Source organism: Cyprinus carpio, chromosome A9 (assembly GCF_018340385.1).
Source record: "Cyprinus carpio isolate SPL01 chromosome A9, ASM1834038v1, whole genome shotgun sequence".
Taxonomy (NCBI): Eukaryota; Metazoa; Chordata; class Actinopteri; order Cypriniformes; family Cyprinidae; genus Cyprinus; species Cyprinus carpio.
In genome coordinates this window covers 27,451,892-27,467,398 of record NC_056580.1, presented here as the reverse complement: position 1 = coordinate 27,467,398, position 15,507 = coordinate 27,451,892, and the positions used below count along the sequence as shown (strand labels likewise).

At 33.8% G+C, this 15,507-nt stretch overlaps 1 protein-coding gene across 3 annotated transcripts in view; it reads left to right on the top strand.

The window, feature by feature from the left end:
- LOC109072596 (sodium-driven chloride bicarbonate exchanger-like) overlaps positions 1–13,397 on the top strand; it is a 60,492-nt gene extending 47,095 nt beyond the window's left edge. Inside the window, exons 13-27 of one of the 3 annotated variants that reach the window (XM_042764328.1) lie at positions 2,733–2,907; positions 3,033–3,166; positions 3,329–3,574; positions 3,685–3,790; positions 5,048–5,209; positions 5,387–5,500; positions 6,238–6,399; positions 6,479–6,730; positions 7,917–7,985; positions 8,671–8,844; positions 9,056–9,178; positions 10,936–11,000; positions 11,368–11,460; positions 12,142–12,178; positions 13,098–13,397. In XM_042764328.1, the coding sequence (XP_042620262.1) occupies positions 2,733–2,907; positions 3,033–3,166; positions 3,329–3,574; positions 3,685–3,790; positions 5,048–5,209; positions 5,387–5,500; positions 6,238–6,399; positions 6,479–6,730; positions 7,917–7,985; positions 8,671–8,844; positions 9,056–9,178; positions 10,936–11,000; positions 11,368–11,460; positions 12,142–12,154 (1,888 nt within the window). In that variant the 3' untranslated portion in view covers positions 12,155–12,178; positions 13,098–13,397. The remainder of the gene's footprint in view (positions 1–2,732; positions 2,908–3,032; positions 3,167–3,328; positions 3,575–3,684; positions 3,791–5,047; positions 5,210–5,386; positions 5,501–6,237; positions 6,400–6,478; positions 6,731–7,916; positions 7,986–8,670; positions 8,845–9,055; positions 9,179–10,935; positions 11,001–11,367; positions 11,461–12,141; positions 12,179–13,097) is intronic. The other 2 variants (XM_042764327.1, XM_042764329.1) reach the window with 2 other exon arrangements.
- The last annotated feature ends 2,110 nt before the right edge of the window (positions 13,398–15,507 follow it).

Sequence of the window (15,507 nt, the reverse complement as noted above, 5' to 3'; positions counted from 1 at the left end):
AGCACAAATCTGTGAATGAATGTTCTGAAGTGAAGTAAACTTCGACAGATTTTCCGTGTGCAGGGAGTAGGGAGCAATGAACACTGCGTAGGGACCATGTCAATCGGAACACAGGTCATGTGTGAACCTCTCTTCTAACTAGCCGATGATCTAATTCAGGTGTGTTAAATCAGAGAGACATGCAAAATATGCAGAGCTTATTTCAGAAGAGATTTTAATGTAATCTGAAAACTGTGCCTAGATACCAAAGTCAGCAATCGAATATCTGAAATCAGTATGAACTCGTTACATTTTTCCAAATTATCTGAGCTGTTATTCACATTGCATTGATCTATACACATATTTCTTTAAATTAGTTTTAGGAGAAACATCTAAAACAAAGTTGATACATGTTTATATTATCAGGGTTATTATACAGTAGTTAATTAAAACTAAAACCTTAATAAAACATTTTTGTTACTTGAAATAAAATATAAAAACAATATTTTTTTTATTTAACTTGATGTGAAACGAAAATAAATATGACTAAAAGGATATAGATATTTAAAACACAACAACTAATAAAAATGAAAAAAAAAACAGAAGTAATTAATATAAGAAAATATTAAAATAAAAATTAATTCAAAACATTAATGAAACTATAATAATTTCTCAATGATAACAAAATAACACTGTGTATTATTATTGTTTTTTTAAATGTGAAGTTTGATTATGCAAATTAAGTATAATCTAATTAAATATAAATAGCATACATTTTGGAACAGAAATCTGAATATTGGATAAAGACAGTTTCAAAATTCTTGATTGATTTTGTTGACATATTACAGTAGGTTTTTTTTTACAGAGGGGATTTTGGATTTCTCTTTTTATCACTCCACAGATTAGACAATATTGTCAATAGCCAGACGAAAATATATTTTCTCCATGTTTTTAGGAATAATGTACTGTATAAAATCAGGCAAATAATATATGAACAAACCTCTCTATATAAACCTTCAGAATATAGATAGGAATAAAAATGTGAAGTTTTAGTGTGGTTTCCAGTACGTAGGTGCTGCTGAATTAGAGAAAAAAATCATTCAGATAATTGAAATTGACAGACACAAATAGATAAAGTGCAATAAAATAAACACTTAAAAGCATGTTTTGGATGTTTTCTGTTCATGTGTCTGAAACAATGTTATGAAAGCGAAATCTCAAAAGTTTTTGCCTGTATGTCTCGCCTTAAACACAACGGCTTAATCCCACGAACTATGAAAAGACAACAGTGTTCCTCTTTGAAGACAAATGTAAAAGGTCACGCAGCTCGCCGCTGTGTTCACTGAGACAGTTAAAGGGCACATACTGTAATAATGCAGATCTTTTAGGACGGTGCTTTCATTCTGTACTACAATGTAACCGAGAGCCGTGCCACTGAAGACCAGGTTTTCAACTCTCCAGTGAACTGGACAGACGCCATGTTTGACATTTGGTCACACTCTTCCTGTTGAGTGACAGTTTTCACAACTTTGAGTGACTTTCTCTCTTCTCACAACAATAATCCCCTTCTGTTATCAGATGGCTCTTTTCTCCCAAATGGTCCGCAGCGATCATATCTGATCAGCCCTAATTAATATTTCTTTCTGGTTAAAGAATTATGCCTTGTGTAGTATGTGCACAAAATGTAGTTTTTCTGTATGCATGGAATATCTGGATGATATTTGCCAAATTGTGCTACTGAAAATACGGTTTACCAAAATGCAGTGCTCTCAATTTGACCTTGCATTTCCAGTGCAACAAATGCATTGGATGTAATATCTGCTTTTGATTTTAACATATCTTTTCTGGCTAATTTTTATCAGACTGACAAATCTTAACATTTTTTTCTTTTTTTTTTTTTTTTTACAAAATTGGATTAAAATGAATTAAATACTGGATTTTAAATGTAAAATAGCTGAAAGCTGGACACCACTCACTGAATTGGTTTAATATTTTTTACCATTTTATCCTTATATTTATGTAGGCTACTACATTGATTCCAGTTTTCTCTGTTATTCTGAATCATACATAACTTTTGCCATGCCAATCAATGGTGGGTAAATTGTGAAAATGTACCTTTTAAAGTATTTCTTCCAGACTATGAAATTGTATTTAGCATTTACAAAATTAAAACATAGATTTTTGTTCTTATGACATTGAAACTGTTTTTACATATGCAAGACGCACCAGACTTTCTGTCTTGCTGTGAAACAACTGAACCGTGACTTCATGTGAGGAATATTTCACATATGTGTTGGCACATGGAGGAAAAAAATAAATGCCAGCCATCCTATAGATAAACTTATTTTTCTGTTTGTTGTTAGATGTGCGACCTGCGAGAAATTTGTTGCACTCAAAAAATAAAACAATAAATCAATCGATAATAATAGTTTGAAAATAAATCCTATTTTTAGGTGCATTGCATTGTGACATTATTTTCGTGAGAATTACACACATTTTGAGTTTCTATTATTCTCATTACTGTAATACAGTACTGTCATTTTTTTTTGCATTATAGTAATGACAGTTTGGAGGAAAAATATTTAATTGTCATGTAAATAATTGCCTGGTGAAATTAAATTGCCTGGTGAGTGTTTATTTAGCATGTAATTCTCTGTGGAATGTAACACTGTAAATTTAGTTTAAGCCAGTTTTGCATCTCTTTCCAAGCTCAGACGGCAGTAATCTTGTGTCTGGTGTTTTTTTTTTGTCAGGCTTTTTGGTGGATTGGTTCTGGATGTGAAGAGGAAGGTTCCGCACTTCCTGTCGGATTTCACAGATGCGCTCAGCCTGCAGTGTTTGGCCTCTTTCCTGTTCCTGTACTGCGCCTGCATGTCCCCTGTTATCACCTTCGGAGGACTGCTGGGAGAAGCCACAGAGGGACGCATAGTAAGAACACCTGAACACATCAGGCACATCTAATTGGCCTAGTTGGCTAGTCATTAATATTTGAATCTATATTAGTGTAGTCATGTAAACACGATGCTTTGTGACATTTTCTCCCCTTTTCCCAGAGTGCAATCGAATCGCTGTTTGGAGCCTCCATGACTGGAATTGCTTACTCACTTTTTGCCGGCCAGCCTCTCACTATTCTGGGCAGCACCGGACCCGTTCTGGTGTTTGAGAAAATATTATACAAATTCTGCAAGTATGTCTAATATAAAGAACTCTTTGTGTTGTTTTTTATATTGCTTAGTGCAAACAGTAACTCCAGTTTGAGTTACTGTCCAGTAACTGAAACTACACACGGCCTGTGTACGCTTCAGACTGTGTTAACGTCAGTCGTGGCTCGCGGTGTGTTTGTGTGCAGGGAGTATGGGCTGTCGTATCTGTCCCTCAGGGCATGTATCGGGCTGTGGACGGCGTTCCTCTGTCTGCTGCTGGTGGCCACTGATGCCAGCTCCCTCGTCTGTTACATCACACGCTTCACGGAGGAGGCCTTCGCCTCTCTCATCTGCATCATCTTCATCTATGAGGCCTTGGAGAAGCTCATTCATCTCGGGGAGACGTATCCCATCAGCATGAACAACAATCTGGAGAAACTCACCACTTACAGGTGAACATACAGACCCAGAGAAATATAGACTCCGGTGCTGTATACAAGATCAGTATGATTCAGTCTTATAGAAACAAATGCATTTTACCCTCAATATTCTGTTCTTGTAGATGTTCCTGTATTGAGCCTGCAAACCCCAGCAATGCCACTCTTCTATACTGGGAGCAGAACAACATCTCAGCTCCGGAGATCTTCTGGGAGGCTCTGGAAGTTCCGGTCAGAACTGCATTTGTGACTTTTGAGAATCCCTGACCGGTTTACAAATACTTTTAATGTTTCATATTTTTTATGCAAATTTATCTGCATGATTTGAAAAACCTGTTGCACACAATCTACTGTATGCCTTTTGTTAACTAACTGATAGATTAGACTTTTTTAGCAAGTAAAGCCTTTTAGTAGAACTGTACAAACGTCCACCTTCAGCTTGTACTTCACATGTCCTCTTGCTGTGAAATCTTTACTGATTTTTATAGAGTAAACATAAGAATACCTTTTTTATTGTTAGTAATATTTCAAAATGAACCCTTCCTGGAGTAGCTTAAGTAGCTTAGGTTTACTTGATTATCCAGACAGTATTTATTAGAAAAATCCTGTTCTAATATGAATATGATCATCAGGCTTTTGAGAAATGTTTATTTCGTCATCTCTCAGTCATTGTATTGTATGGCATTATACGTTTTGAAACTACAGAGCTTTGATCATAAAATTAAGTTTTTAAATATCATCTTACTAAGACATTATTGGAGATAGAGAGTGACAGCTGATATTTATTTAATTTAATGTAACTATCTGCTATAATGTTATAAAGATCTCAGTAATTTACATAACAAGCATCAGAATTTCATCTTACTTTCTGGCCATATAAATATCAAGAACTGCAACAAATTCCATATTTTTGCTGAGTTTGAGTCTCAGAATCTCAAGTACAAGCTCCATATTTTTTTCACTATATCATACTGTATGAGCCATAAAAGCCTGATGAATCAAATAGTCATAATATTCATAACTTTGAACACTTCTGTGTGATTTCAGTGGGGTGATCTCTGACTTCAAAATTGTCAAATTACAAATATTTTACAAATGAGTCATTTTGAAAATAATGCTGATTATTATTTTAGCCATATAACCCGCATTGCATTAACTCCACATTTGCTTCACATTTAAACAAAGTTATCCCAAGCATGTTATGTGTGATGCGAATTTAAGTGGCATGCTAGAGTGAGACTGTTAAGTGAGATTAAGAAAATTTGAGCTGGATTACATTTGTTAAATCACCATAAAATCTAAAAGATCTTTGCTGCTGCTCTTCTTTTAATGGGCAAGAGTGAAAATAATTCATATCATTTAAAGAGATCACCACAAAATTAATCATTTATCATTTGCAACCTCATGTTATTGTGAGTGAACTATTACTTTAAGAAAAAAAAAAAAAAAAAAGCTAGCCTAATCCCTTATTTCTCTTTCTCCTTTCAGGACTGCATTGAGAAGAAAGGAGAATTTGTGGGGTCCGCTTGTGGGCCTCATGGCCCGTATGTTCCTGACGTTCTCTTCTGGTCTGTAGTTCTCTTCTTCTCTACTGTGGCCATGTCAGCGTTCCTCAAAGAATTCAAGACCAGCCGCTACTTCCCCACCAAGGTACTGCAGTCATTATCGCCCACCGTCTGTCTGAGAGCTGCCTGCTGCCTGCTGCGGCACTTTGTCACGACGCTGCAGTTATATGCGCTCTGGCGCCCTCTAGTGTTACTGTGGAGTATCAGCTGCTGCGGTAAGGAGGGGGAATAATGATTATACTGTAAATCCTGCTTCCTCCAGGTCAGAGCCATCATCAGTGACTTTGCAGTGTTCATCACTATTTTTACGATGGTTCTGGTGGATTACGCTTTAGGAGTGCCTTCCCCCAAACTGAAGGTTCCTAATGTGTTCAAGGTTTGTTTGTCTTACTATTTCAATTATTATGATGTTGACTTGAGAAAGATATGCACAGCAACCATCCAGAACACCCTAGCAACTGCTTCTAGCAACTGATCTATCTATCTATCTATCTCTCTCTCTCTCTCTCTCTCTCTCTCTCTCTCTCTCTCTCTCTCTCTCTCTCTCTCTCTCTCTCTCTGTCTGTCTGTCTGTCTGTCTGTATTTTAAATGTCAAGCTTTTCAAACTACTTAAATATACAAACCTTTAAACGTCAAGCTTTTAAAACAATTTCAGTTTTACATTTTCCAAACTATTTTAAATGTCCAGATTGGGCTTTCTCAAGCCAACAGCAAACTTTTTCACACATTACCTTCTTGTTCGCTAATATTTAATTTAATTACATTTTTTTTTTTTTTATCTTAATCTATCTTAATGAACACAAATGAGATATTGTGGACCGTAAAAGTAGAATAAATGATGGAAATGAAACATTTTAGAAAATATACAAAATGTTATCATGTACAGTGATTAAATTAAGAAATATATACAATATGAAATTATATAATTTGTGTTAAAACTATAATGTGAAAAAAGAACTGTACAATGAAATATACAGTGTTATGCACAATTAAAAAAATAAATGCACTAACTTCACAAAAAACAATGTTCAAAATGTATTATGTTAGCCATATGTTAACTTCAACAAAACAGTATATATATAGTTTAATATAGTCTTGCAACATGTTTTCAGCCAACTCGTGATGATCGTGGGTGGTTCATTAACCCGCTGGGTCCGAACCCGTGGTGGACGTGTGTGATTACAGTCATTCCCGCCCTCCTCTGCACCATCCTCATCTTTATGGACCAGCAGATCACCGCTGTGATCATCAACAGAAAGGAGCACAAGCTGAAGGTGCCGCTAGTTTCCTCAAACTGTCAGTCAAGTATGAATGAAACGAGTTAACCCTTCGTTTGCCGACTTGTTCCTACAGAAAGCCTGTGGCTATCACCTGGACCTGTTCATGGTGGGCGTGATGCTGGGCGTGTGCTCTCTGATGGGGCTGCCGTGGTTCGTGGCAGCGACGGTTCTGTCCATCAGTCACGTCAACAGTCTGAAGCTGGAGTCCGAGTGTTCGGCGCCCGGAGAACAGCCCAAGTTCCTCGGGATCAGAGAGCAGCGGGTCACCGGCCTCATGATCTTCCTCCTCATGGGCTGCTCTGTATTCATGACCTCAGTGCTGAAGGTCTGGAGCTCAGTGATCAAGATCGCCATAACTGCATTTAGATTTATGCATTTGGCTGATGCATTTAACTAAAATTACTTGCATTACATTCAAGCTCTGCATTTTATGTATACACCCTTTTGAAAAATAAGTATGCTTATAGTTAATTCAAATCTTAAAAGTATATTATTTAAAAATAATATAATATTATTGAAATAAAAGGCCATTTAAATGTACTAAAAGAGTAAAATTAATGACTATACACTTTTAAAAAGCACATTTTTTTTAAATAATGTTAGTTTTAAATCATTGTGATTTAATAATTCATTAAATTATTAATTAATGTTGTGTTTAAAAAGAAGTACACTTATTTTCATTTGTTGACTGACATACTGAACCTCATGTAAAGTACTTGATTAAAATTTTAACTGTAGTGTGTTATTTAGTATAAAATTTAAAGTTAGTTTATTTTACTGTATATGTACTAAATTGCAGCTTCATTACAAATGTGTAATTGTAAACATTGAAGTACATGACATACAAGTTTTAATTGAAGACATTACAGTATATTTTAATCACATAAATATTTATCAGTTAAATCACTTTAAGCACATTTTAAAACAGTAATTATGAAAAAAGTAATTATTAAATAACACAAAATTGAACTTAAGTGCTACTGTAGTGGGTGAAAAGCACTCTAAAGTTCAGATAATAGCATTTTATATGAATTTGAACATATTTTGCAAATTAAAGCAATTAAGTGTCTGCAAAAAAAAAAAAAAAAAGGAAAAAACACATTTAGTTCTAAAATTAAGGCTTGCATTAAGTCCACACTTACGTATATTCTCTTAAAGTGCATTATTATTAATGCAATAAAAAGTACTAAACTATACTCCTTTTTCATAAGGGCAGTTCATGCATTTCTTGGGAAATGAAACGACAACGTAAGCTTTGCAAGCGTTGTGCTCTGTTGTTTAAACTATAGAAACGCTATTTTAGAAGTGTACATTAAAAGAGTTCATATCATGAGGAATCAAATTTTACTTGCTCATTTGAAGAGTAAGAGGTCATTATACAATATGATCATATAACACTAAATTATGACTATATTTGCGTTTAATTTAAAAAATATATATATTTTAACATTTTACAAGGACCTCGGGTGAAAATTTAGGTAATGAAAATGTTTATTTTGTTTATTCCTTAGTTTATTCCAATGCCAGTGCTGTATGGAGTTTTTCTTTACATGGGCGCATCTTCACTGAGAGGAATACAGGTAAACACACTATAGAGTTTTTTTTTTTTAAGCATTTACAAGTTTTTAAACTTGCCAAATTATTATTATTATTTTTCTGTTAAGCTCATGTTAGGTAATCTCTAATGCAGTGTCCACAATACTGTTCAAAGCAGTGTTATTTTAGTATCATTCAGATACCATTATAGTTTTTATTAATATTTTGAACATATTTTTTATGTTTATAGTTTCTTTTAAATATTAGTTTTAATAATTTTGTTGTTTTTGTCATTTTTAGTAGTTTTTTTATTTAAATAAACATTTTGAATTTTGAATACAAGTAGCTGAATTAAAAAGTTTTTTTTTTTCTATGTATATATTTTATATAGACAGATATTTTACATAACTAGAAAATTGTATATTCAATATAAAAATGCACATGGAGTGATGCCATTTTTTATATTCATTACTTATTCAGGTCTAGAAATCATACTTTTAAAACTAGGTTTCCTCATGTATCCAGGTTTTCCAAGATTGTGGGAATCCTTGTTCTTCAAAGACATAAAACAGATGAATTAAAATAAAAAATATATATATTTTTTAGCTCTTGTAGTCTTATTTTAAGTAATTGAAGTCATCTCGAGGCCCCTTTGGATGTTTCCTGAGGCCCCTGGTTGAGAACCACTGCTCTAATGTACACATTTCTCCTTTTTTTCTATTATTTTAGTTTTTTGATCGTTTGAGATTATTCGGGATGCCGGCTAAACACCAGCCAGACTTCATTTACCTGAGACACGTTCCACTCCGGAAGGTTCATCTGTTCACCATCATCCAGCTCAGCTGTCTGGTTCTCCTCTGGGTCATCAAAACCTCCCGAGCCGCCATCGTCTTTCCCATGATGGTACATACTGAACTTTTTTATATTATTGTTAATATTTACCACAGTATGCAAGTGTAAACTAGCTTTATCCATCATAGATGGATAGTAATAGCACGTAGTTGGTCAAACATGTCCAAGTGTGTCTGCTAGAGTAATTGCCTTGTTAAGCATCTCTTAACTGCTTCAACTCATGTTTTTGAGTAATACATGATAATTAAATTGCTGTCGGCAGGTGTTGGCACTGGTCTTCATTAGAAAGCTGCTGGATTTTATCTTCACAAAGCGAGATCTAAGCTGGCTCGATGACCTCATGCCTGAGAGCAAGAAAAAGAAACTGGAGGACGCTGAGCGAGAGGTGAGCTTTACCATTTATTATCTAAATGTAACATTCACTGTGAATAAGCACTTGTAATGTGGCTGCAAGCAGCAATTTGCAAGGTTCAAGCAGTGCAGAAAGAACAAATGCAATGCACAGATGTGCCTGACATTGAAGACCAGAAGGGGGATTTTAAAAGAAACACTTGGGGTTGGGGTTGTTTTTGAAAGAAGTCTCTTCCCCTCACCAAGGCTGCATTTATTTAATCAAAAATACAGCAAAAACAAAGTAATACCGTGGAATATTATTTCATTTTAAAATAACTGTTTTTTATTTGAATACATTTTAAAATGTAATTTATTCCTTTGATCAAAGCTGAATTTTCAGCATCATTACTCCAGTCTTCAGGGTCACATGATCTTCAGAAATCATTCTAATGCTGCTCAAGAAACATTTCTTATAATTATCTTTTTTTTTCTTCGTGGGAACTGTGATATTTTTTCAGGATTCTTTAATGAATATAAAGTTCAAAAGAACAGCATTTATTTTAAATGGAAATCTTTTGTAACATCATAAATGTCTTTATGTCAATTTTGATCAATTTAATGCATCATTGCTGAATAAAAGTACCAATTTCTACAAAACAAAAGTCAAACAAACCCCAAAAATCATTCTGAGCCCAAACTTTTGAAGGAAGGATAATGTATATTAAGCCAAATTGTCAGCAACTTGTCGCCCTCTGTCAGATTTTAGTGGTATAACATTTACTCATACTTTTACTTTTTTAATACATTTTTAATACATTTTTTGTACAGAAATCATCGCATACTGTACATAAATCACTCTCGTTCAAATTGTTTTTCAATGGCGTTCAGATTTTAAAATGTTACAAAAACTTGAAATTTTAAATAACTCAGCACACATTTGTCATATATTCCTTCACATTTAGTTAGTTATATGTCCAAATAGCATGCATGGCCAGTTTTGTGCAAATCAGTTGCATATTTCACGAGAAGAAAATTTTTGCATGTTTTAAACATTTCTCAAAAAACCCAGTCAGAAGAATTGGAAGAACTATGAAAAGGAACAAAAAATCTCACATCTGTCATGTAACCGACCAGCAGCGCTGAGTGCTTATATTTAATATTTTGGTACACTTGTTGCTAGGCAGCACTAATCCATCACATAATTGAGAGTATTAAAGTTAGCCAGTGAAATAGCCTCAGTGCATAAATTGGTGATTTCTTGCCACACGGCGAAAAAGTTAAAGCTGTTTTTAAAAAGAATAATAGGGAACAAATAATGACCTGCTACAAATACTTCACTGTTTGGACCCCTAAAAACACAAGTAATTAGTAATTGGAAGACAATGTCTGTATAACTGAACGACTCAACATGACTGCTGCTTTAGTTTATTTATATAAGCTGAATAAAACTAAAAGCACGAGTTTTCTTCGGAGAGTTTTTCAGGTCCTGCTTTAATGAGGAGATCTGATTTGTGCTCCAGTTTTGCTGTTTGTTTTTCCTGCATTCAGAGACTTTCTGACCCCCTGGCACATAATCTCATGTTTTACTCTTGCTAAAATTGCCATGATACGTTTCTTATAGAGAGACCCCAATTCACCCACCTCAGTATCTGAATGCATTCATTTCATGCCAAACAAATGGAACATGAATCGATCTGCCAAAATGTCCTTCAGCAAAGTTATTTAATCTCAAAGGGTCTCTGAAGTTCTCTTTGGCTGGACGGGAATAAAATTCTCTCTCTCGCTCTTTCTCCCTGTGTTTACTGCCAGGAGGAGCAAAGTATTTTGGCAGAGGAAGAAGGAATCGTACAAGTGCCATTGGAGGGACATTACAAGTATGGACCAGATTTTCCTAACTAATTCCCGCAATAGCAAGCAATACTATAGTTTTTGTTGTTTTAAAAAAACAATAGGCAATACTTAACACTGATTTTACCATGGGTTCTGTATTTTTTATAAACATACTTACATATACACTAGAGAAAGAATTAAATAAGTAGAATTAAATAAATGCTTAAATACATCAACAAGTTGAATTAAAGACAAATGATAAATATTAGCATTTATTAAACATTGGAATAAGCAATTGTCAAGCGTTCCCCACTGCATTGCAATTTTGAGTCAAAATTATGTGTTTTATGATTGTTTTCATGTACACACACTCTTATATTTCTTATGATGTTTTTATTGGATATTTTACAGAGATGATCCTTCTACTGTCAACATTACTGATGAAATGTCCAAAGGCTCCTTTGGAAATACTTGGAACTCCAAAACTGATCTGAACTCAAAAAGGTTCTGATTTATTTTATATGAATTATTATTATTATTATTATTATTATTATTGATATGAGCACACCACTTCTGCGACCAGCCACACAATTTAAAGAATCATTTATGCTTATGTCACTTGGTTGTAAGCATTGTGCGATGAATTACATGCTGAAGTTTAAAAGCTGAAAATCATTTACTGTAACTAATTTGGCGTTCCTGGTCAAAAATGTCTGGCCTTTTAAAAACCACTTTTTAATCTCTCATTACACTAAAGTATATTATCACCAAATCTTGGATTCAATCTTTTTATTAACTTGTTTTCTTTCAGTTAACACAGGTTTTGTTTTTCATTTTGGAACTGATTGATCATAGGCCTGAAAAAAAAAAAATCGTGAAAAAAGTACAGGACAAATATTAAAGATTTATGGATGTTGTTATACCCTGTTTTGTATATGCGAGATTATTAACTAGGATTTTCAGAAAAAAGAAAATCTCCAGGTCAGAATGATAACGAAAATAACGAATAGTTACATCAGTGAGTAACTGTAAGGTAGTTTTCTGTGCAATAGCTTTTGTCCTGCACCTTTAAATGGTCACTGTTTCGAAACACACATGCACACATTATGTACATTTTTTTTTTACCCTTTTATTCTGCATTATAACACATTTTGGTTTAATTACTTATTCTTTTGTTTTTATTAGCCCCCTTTCCTAAGCTTGCAGATGCTGATCCCCAAAGGTAAGCGCACTGGACTGTTCTCATAGCAACATCCCACGTCACTTTAGGATCTCATCTCGTCTTTCTTTGCATGGCAACAAGTATTTTGACTAAATTGGCAGCGTTTGACTGATTTGATTGTAATCCATCTGGAACAGACATGTACCATTATGTGTCTCTCCAAGAATGTTTGAATTTACCCCAATTTTTCCATCCAGTTAGACAGTCGAAAACAATAAATCATTCACATCTCTCTGTAAGTGTCAGACAAAGATAGACAGCATGTGATCATCTTTTGTTGCTGTTTTTTTTTTACTACTAAGACAGGAAAAATGTCTAATCAGGCTTGAGCTCGTAAAGAGTGAATGTGTATCCAGTCTGATAGCTGCTAAACATGGATTATTATTGAGATCATTCTGTGTTCAATGCAATCAGAATGAAATATTCTGCACAAAGGCTTTTTTGTAATGAATACTTAAAGGAATAGACCATCCAAAAATGAAGATATACTCACCCTCAGGCCATCCAAGATGTAGATGAGTTTGTTACTTCATCAGATTTAGAGAAATGTAACTTTGCATCACTTGCTCACCAATGGATCCTCTGCAGTGAATGGGTGCCGTCAGAATGAGAGTCCAAACAGCTGATAAAAATTAAGGGATTTTAATTAAGGGATTTTAAGGGATTTTAACTTTAAACTGTTGCTTCCTGCTAAAATATGAGTCCATAATCCATAATGCATTTTCTAGTCTAAATAAAGATTCCAAGCTCATGATTGGTCTGTCTTGATAGGTTTATATAGTATTGTTAAAAATCAGTTTGGAGAAAATAAATGGGACATGCCAAATTGATAAAAATTCGATCAATATAGTCATTAAAAGAGCTATTGCAGTTTAGGGTAATTCAAGTGAACTAATTCCCTTTTTATGTCATTTTGCAGCCTGTCTAATAAGAAAGTGCACAGGGAGCATCGATGGAAAGAAGATTCACTGTGTTCACACACACACACACACACACACACACACACACACACACACACACACACACACACACACACACACACACACACACACACCCACACACACACAGATTTACCTAGCTATCGAAAAATAGACATTGTTTTTTTAAGGAATAGTTCACAAAAATAAAATTAATATGTATTTATATAAAATAAATATATATTTATAAATACATAAAAGTGTGTGTGTATCTATCTATCTATCTATCTATCTATCTATCTATCTATCTATCTATCTATCTATCTATCTGTCTATCTGTCTGTCTGTCTATCTATCTATCTATCTATATTTTTTTTATTATTTTTTTTTTTTTGTGAACTATTCCTACAGGTATAAATAATGCAAATTATAATTGCTTCTGACTAACCCATACACAAACTTGACCCCTGGCCCTACATTTATGTTATGACAAACAACGTTTCTGTAAGTTTTTACAGATTTTATTAACTTCTGGAGACATTATCCATCATTCACCTTAAAGTATGGCTAGTTTACAAGTAAACGCACATATAAACGCTAACTTGTTCGACGTCTCGGCTCCCTGTCTCGTCTTGTGTTTCTGTATTTTTAAAGTATATCACAGTGCTAAGCTTTTTAGCTTCTAGGCGTAAAGCCTGTACATACATAATAGTAATACCAGCAAATGATGCGGAGATTGTTGTGTGGGAAATGAAGAGAAAGTGTGGCAGAATTTGAAATTATTTCCAACTTTTATTTTAAATGCTCTCTGAAGTATTTTATATGTTTTGTATTTTTAAAATGGCATTCCTGCGTAACTTTCAGTACGGTTTTAAATGTGTACACAATCTACAGTAGGTTAGAAATTAATTTAACTGCATTACAAATAGCCATTTTATCATTAATTGCATGCATTACTGTTTTTGTATTCGTGTTTTGGGGTGATGAAGAAACTTTCTGTTCATATAAAGTTACATGTTCACTGTAAGGCTGAGTGATATAGCTAAACCAACTGTATCATATTATTCAGCTTTTTGATGATATTTAGTATATTCACTACTGGATTTACCATTGCCACTGTGTCCTTGATCAACACACTTCACCCCAGGTTGCTTGAGGGTCAGTATTAATCCAGTCAGTGGATTTACTGTAAGACGCTTGAATAAAAAGCATAAATTGTTGATTTACCTGCAATATCATCAATATCAGAAAACTGCTGTATTTTAAGATATTCTACCTTTGCATTGGTGCAATGTTGATCACAGAAAAATCATTTTAGCTATATATATATATATATATATATATCTATATATATATATATATATATATATATATATATATATATATATATATATATATAATATATATTATTCTAATTTTTTTTTACGTTGCAAAATTTGTACCAAGTATGCTGCTTGTGGAAATATTATTTCCATCAAGAGTTTATACCTCTGTTTTGAAGACTGTATGTCAATACTTGCAATGCCAAAGTGTGGATGTGTTTTCACACTAATAATGGTGGTGGAGAAACATCTGAAGTCATATCAGCTGCACATCAGTAAACTGTCCCCTCAAAATGATTGTCTCTTTTAAGCAATTGAATGCATTAAGTGGATACTGTAGATACAGACTACATTCTTTTGTCACAAAACAAAGCAATAGTGTTTTAGAAGTGCGAGTCCATCAAATAAAGAAGGTTTTTGCATGTTGAGGTCCTCATGCAATGAATCATTTCCACTGAAAGACCTTTAACTTCTGCCATTTATAAGATTGCTATATGTGTAAGAAAAATGATTTTCAAATCATACATACTGTAATATCATTAATCGATTCAAATGTTTTGCTCTTATTATTATTATGCATATTTGTTTTGTATGGATTATATCTTCACACTCAGATGGTTTGATTTTGAAAGACGAGCGATTGTTATCATGCTAATATTTTCACAGTTTATTAAAATGTTCATGCCGACTTAAGCTTAAGTCTTATTACATTACTGGAATAATATGTCTACTGTGTTTTGATGTTTCTGTAAATTAACTTGAATGCACTATAACTATATTCTCTTAAGTCTGTATGGTGTGATTTTGGGATCTTTTATCTGTATGCTTATATATATATATTGCGGGGGTGGGGTGGGGGGGGGTATGACAAGCATTTCCTTCATTTGCACTTGTATTTCATGAACTGCGAGAGAACTGGGTATAATTAGAATATTCTGGAAATTGTGTTTCTGTTATTTCTTCTACAGTGAAATAAAAAGCTCTGCCGTATGAATATGGATGTTTCCCTTGATGAAGTATATCTCATACCATGTTTCTATAATTATCAGGAAGAAAAATGCACAGTACATAGTCAAATATCAGTCTGACA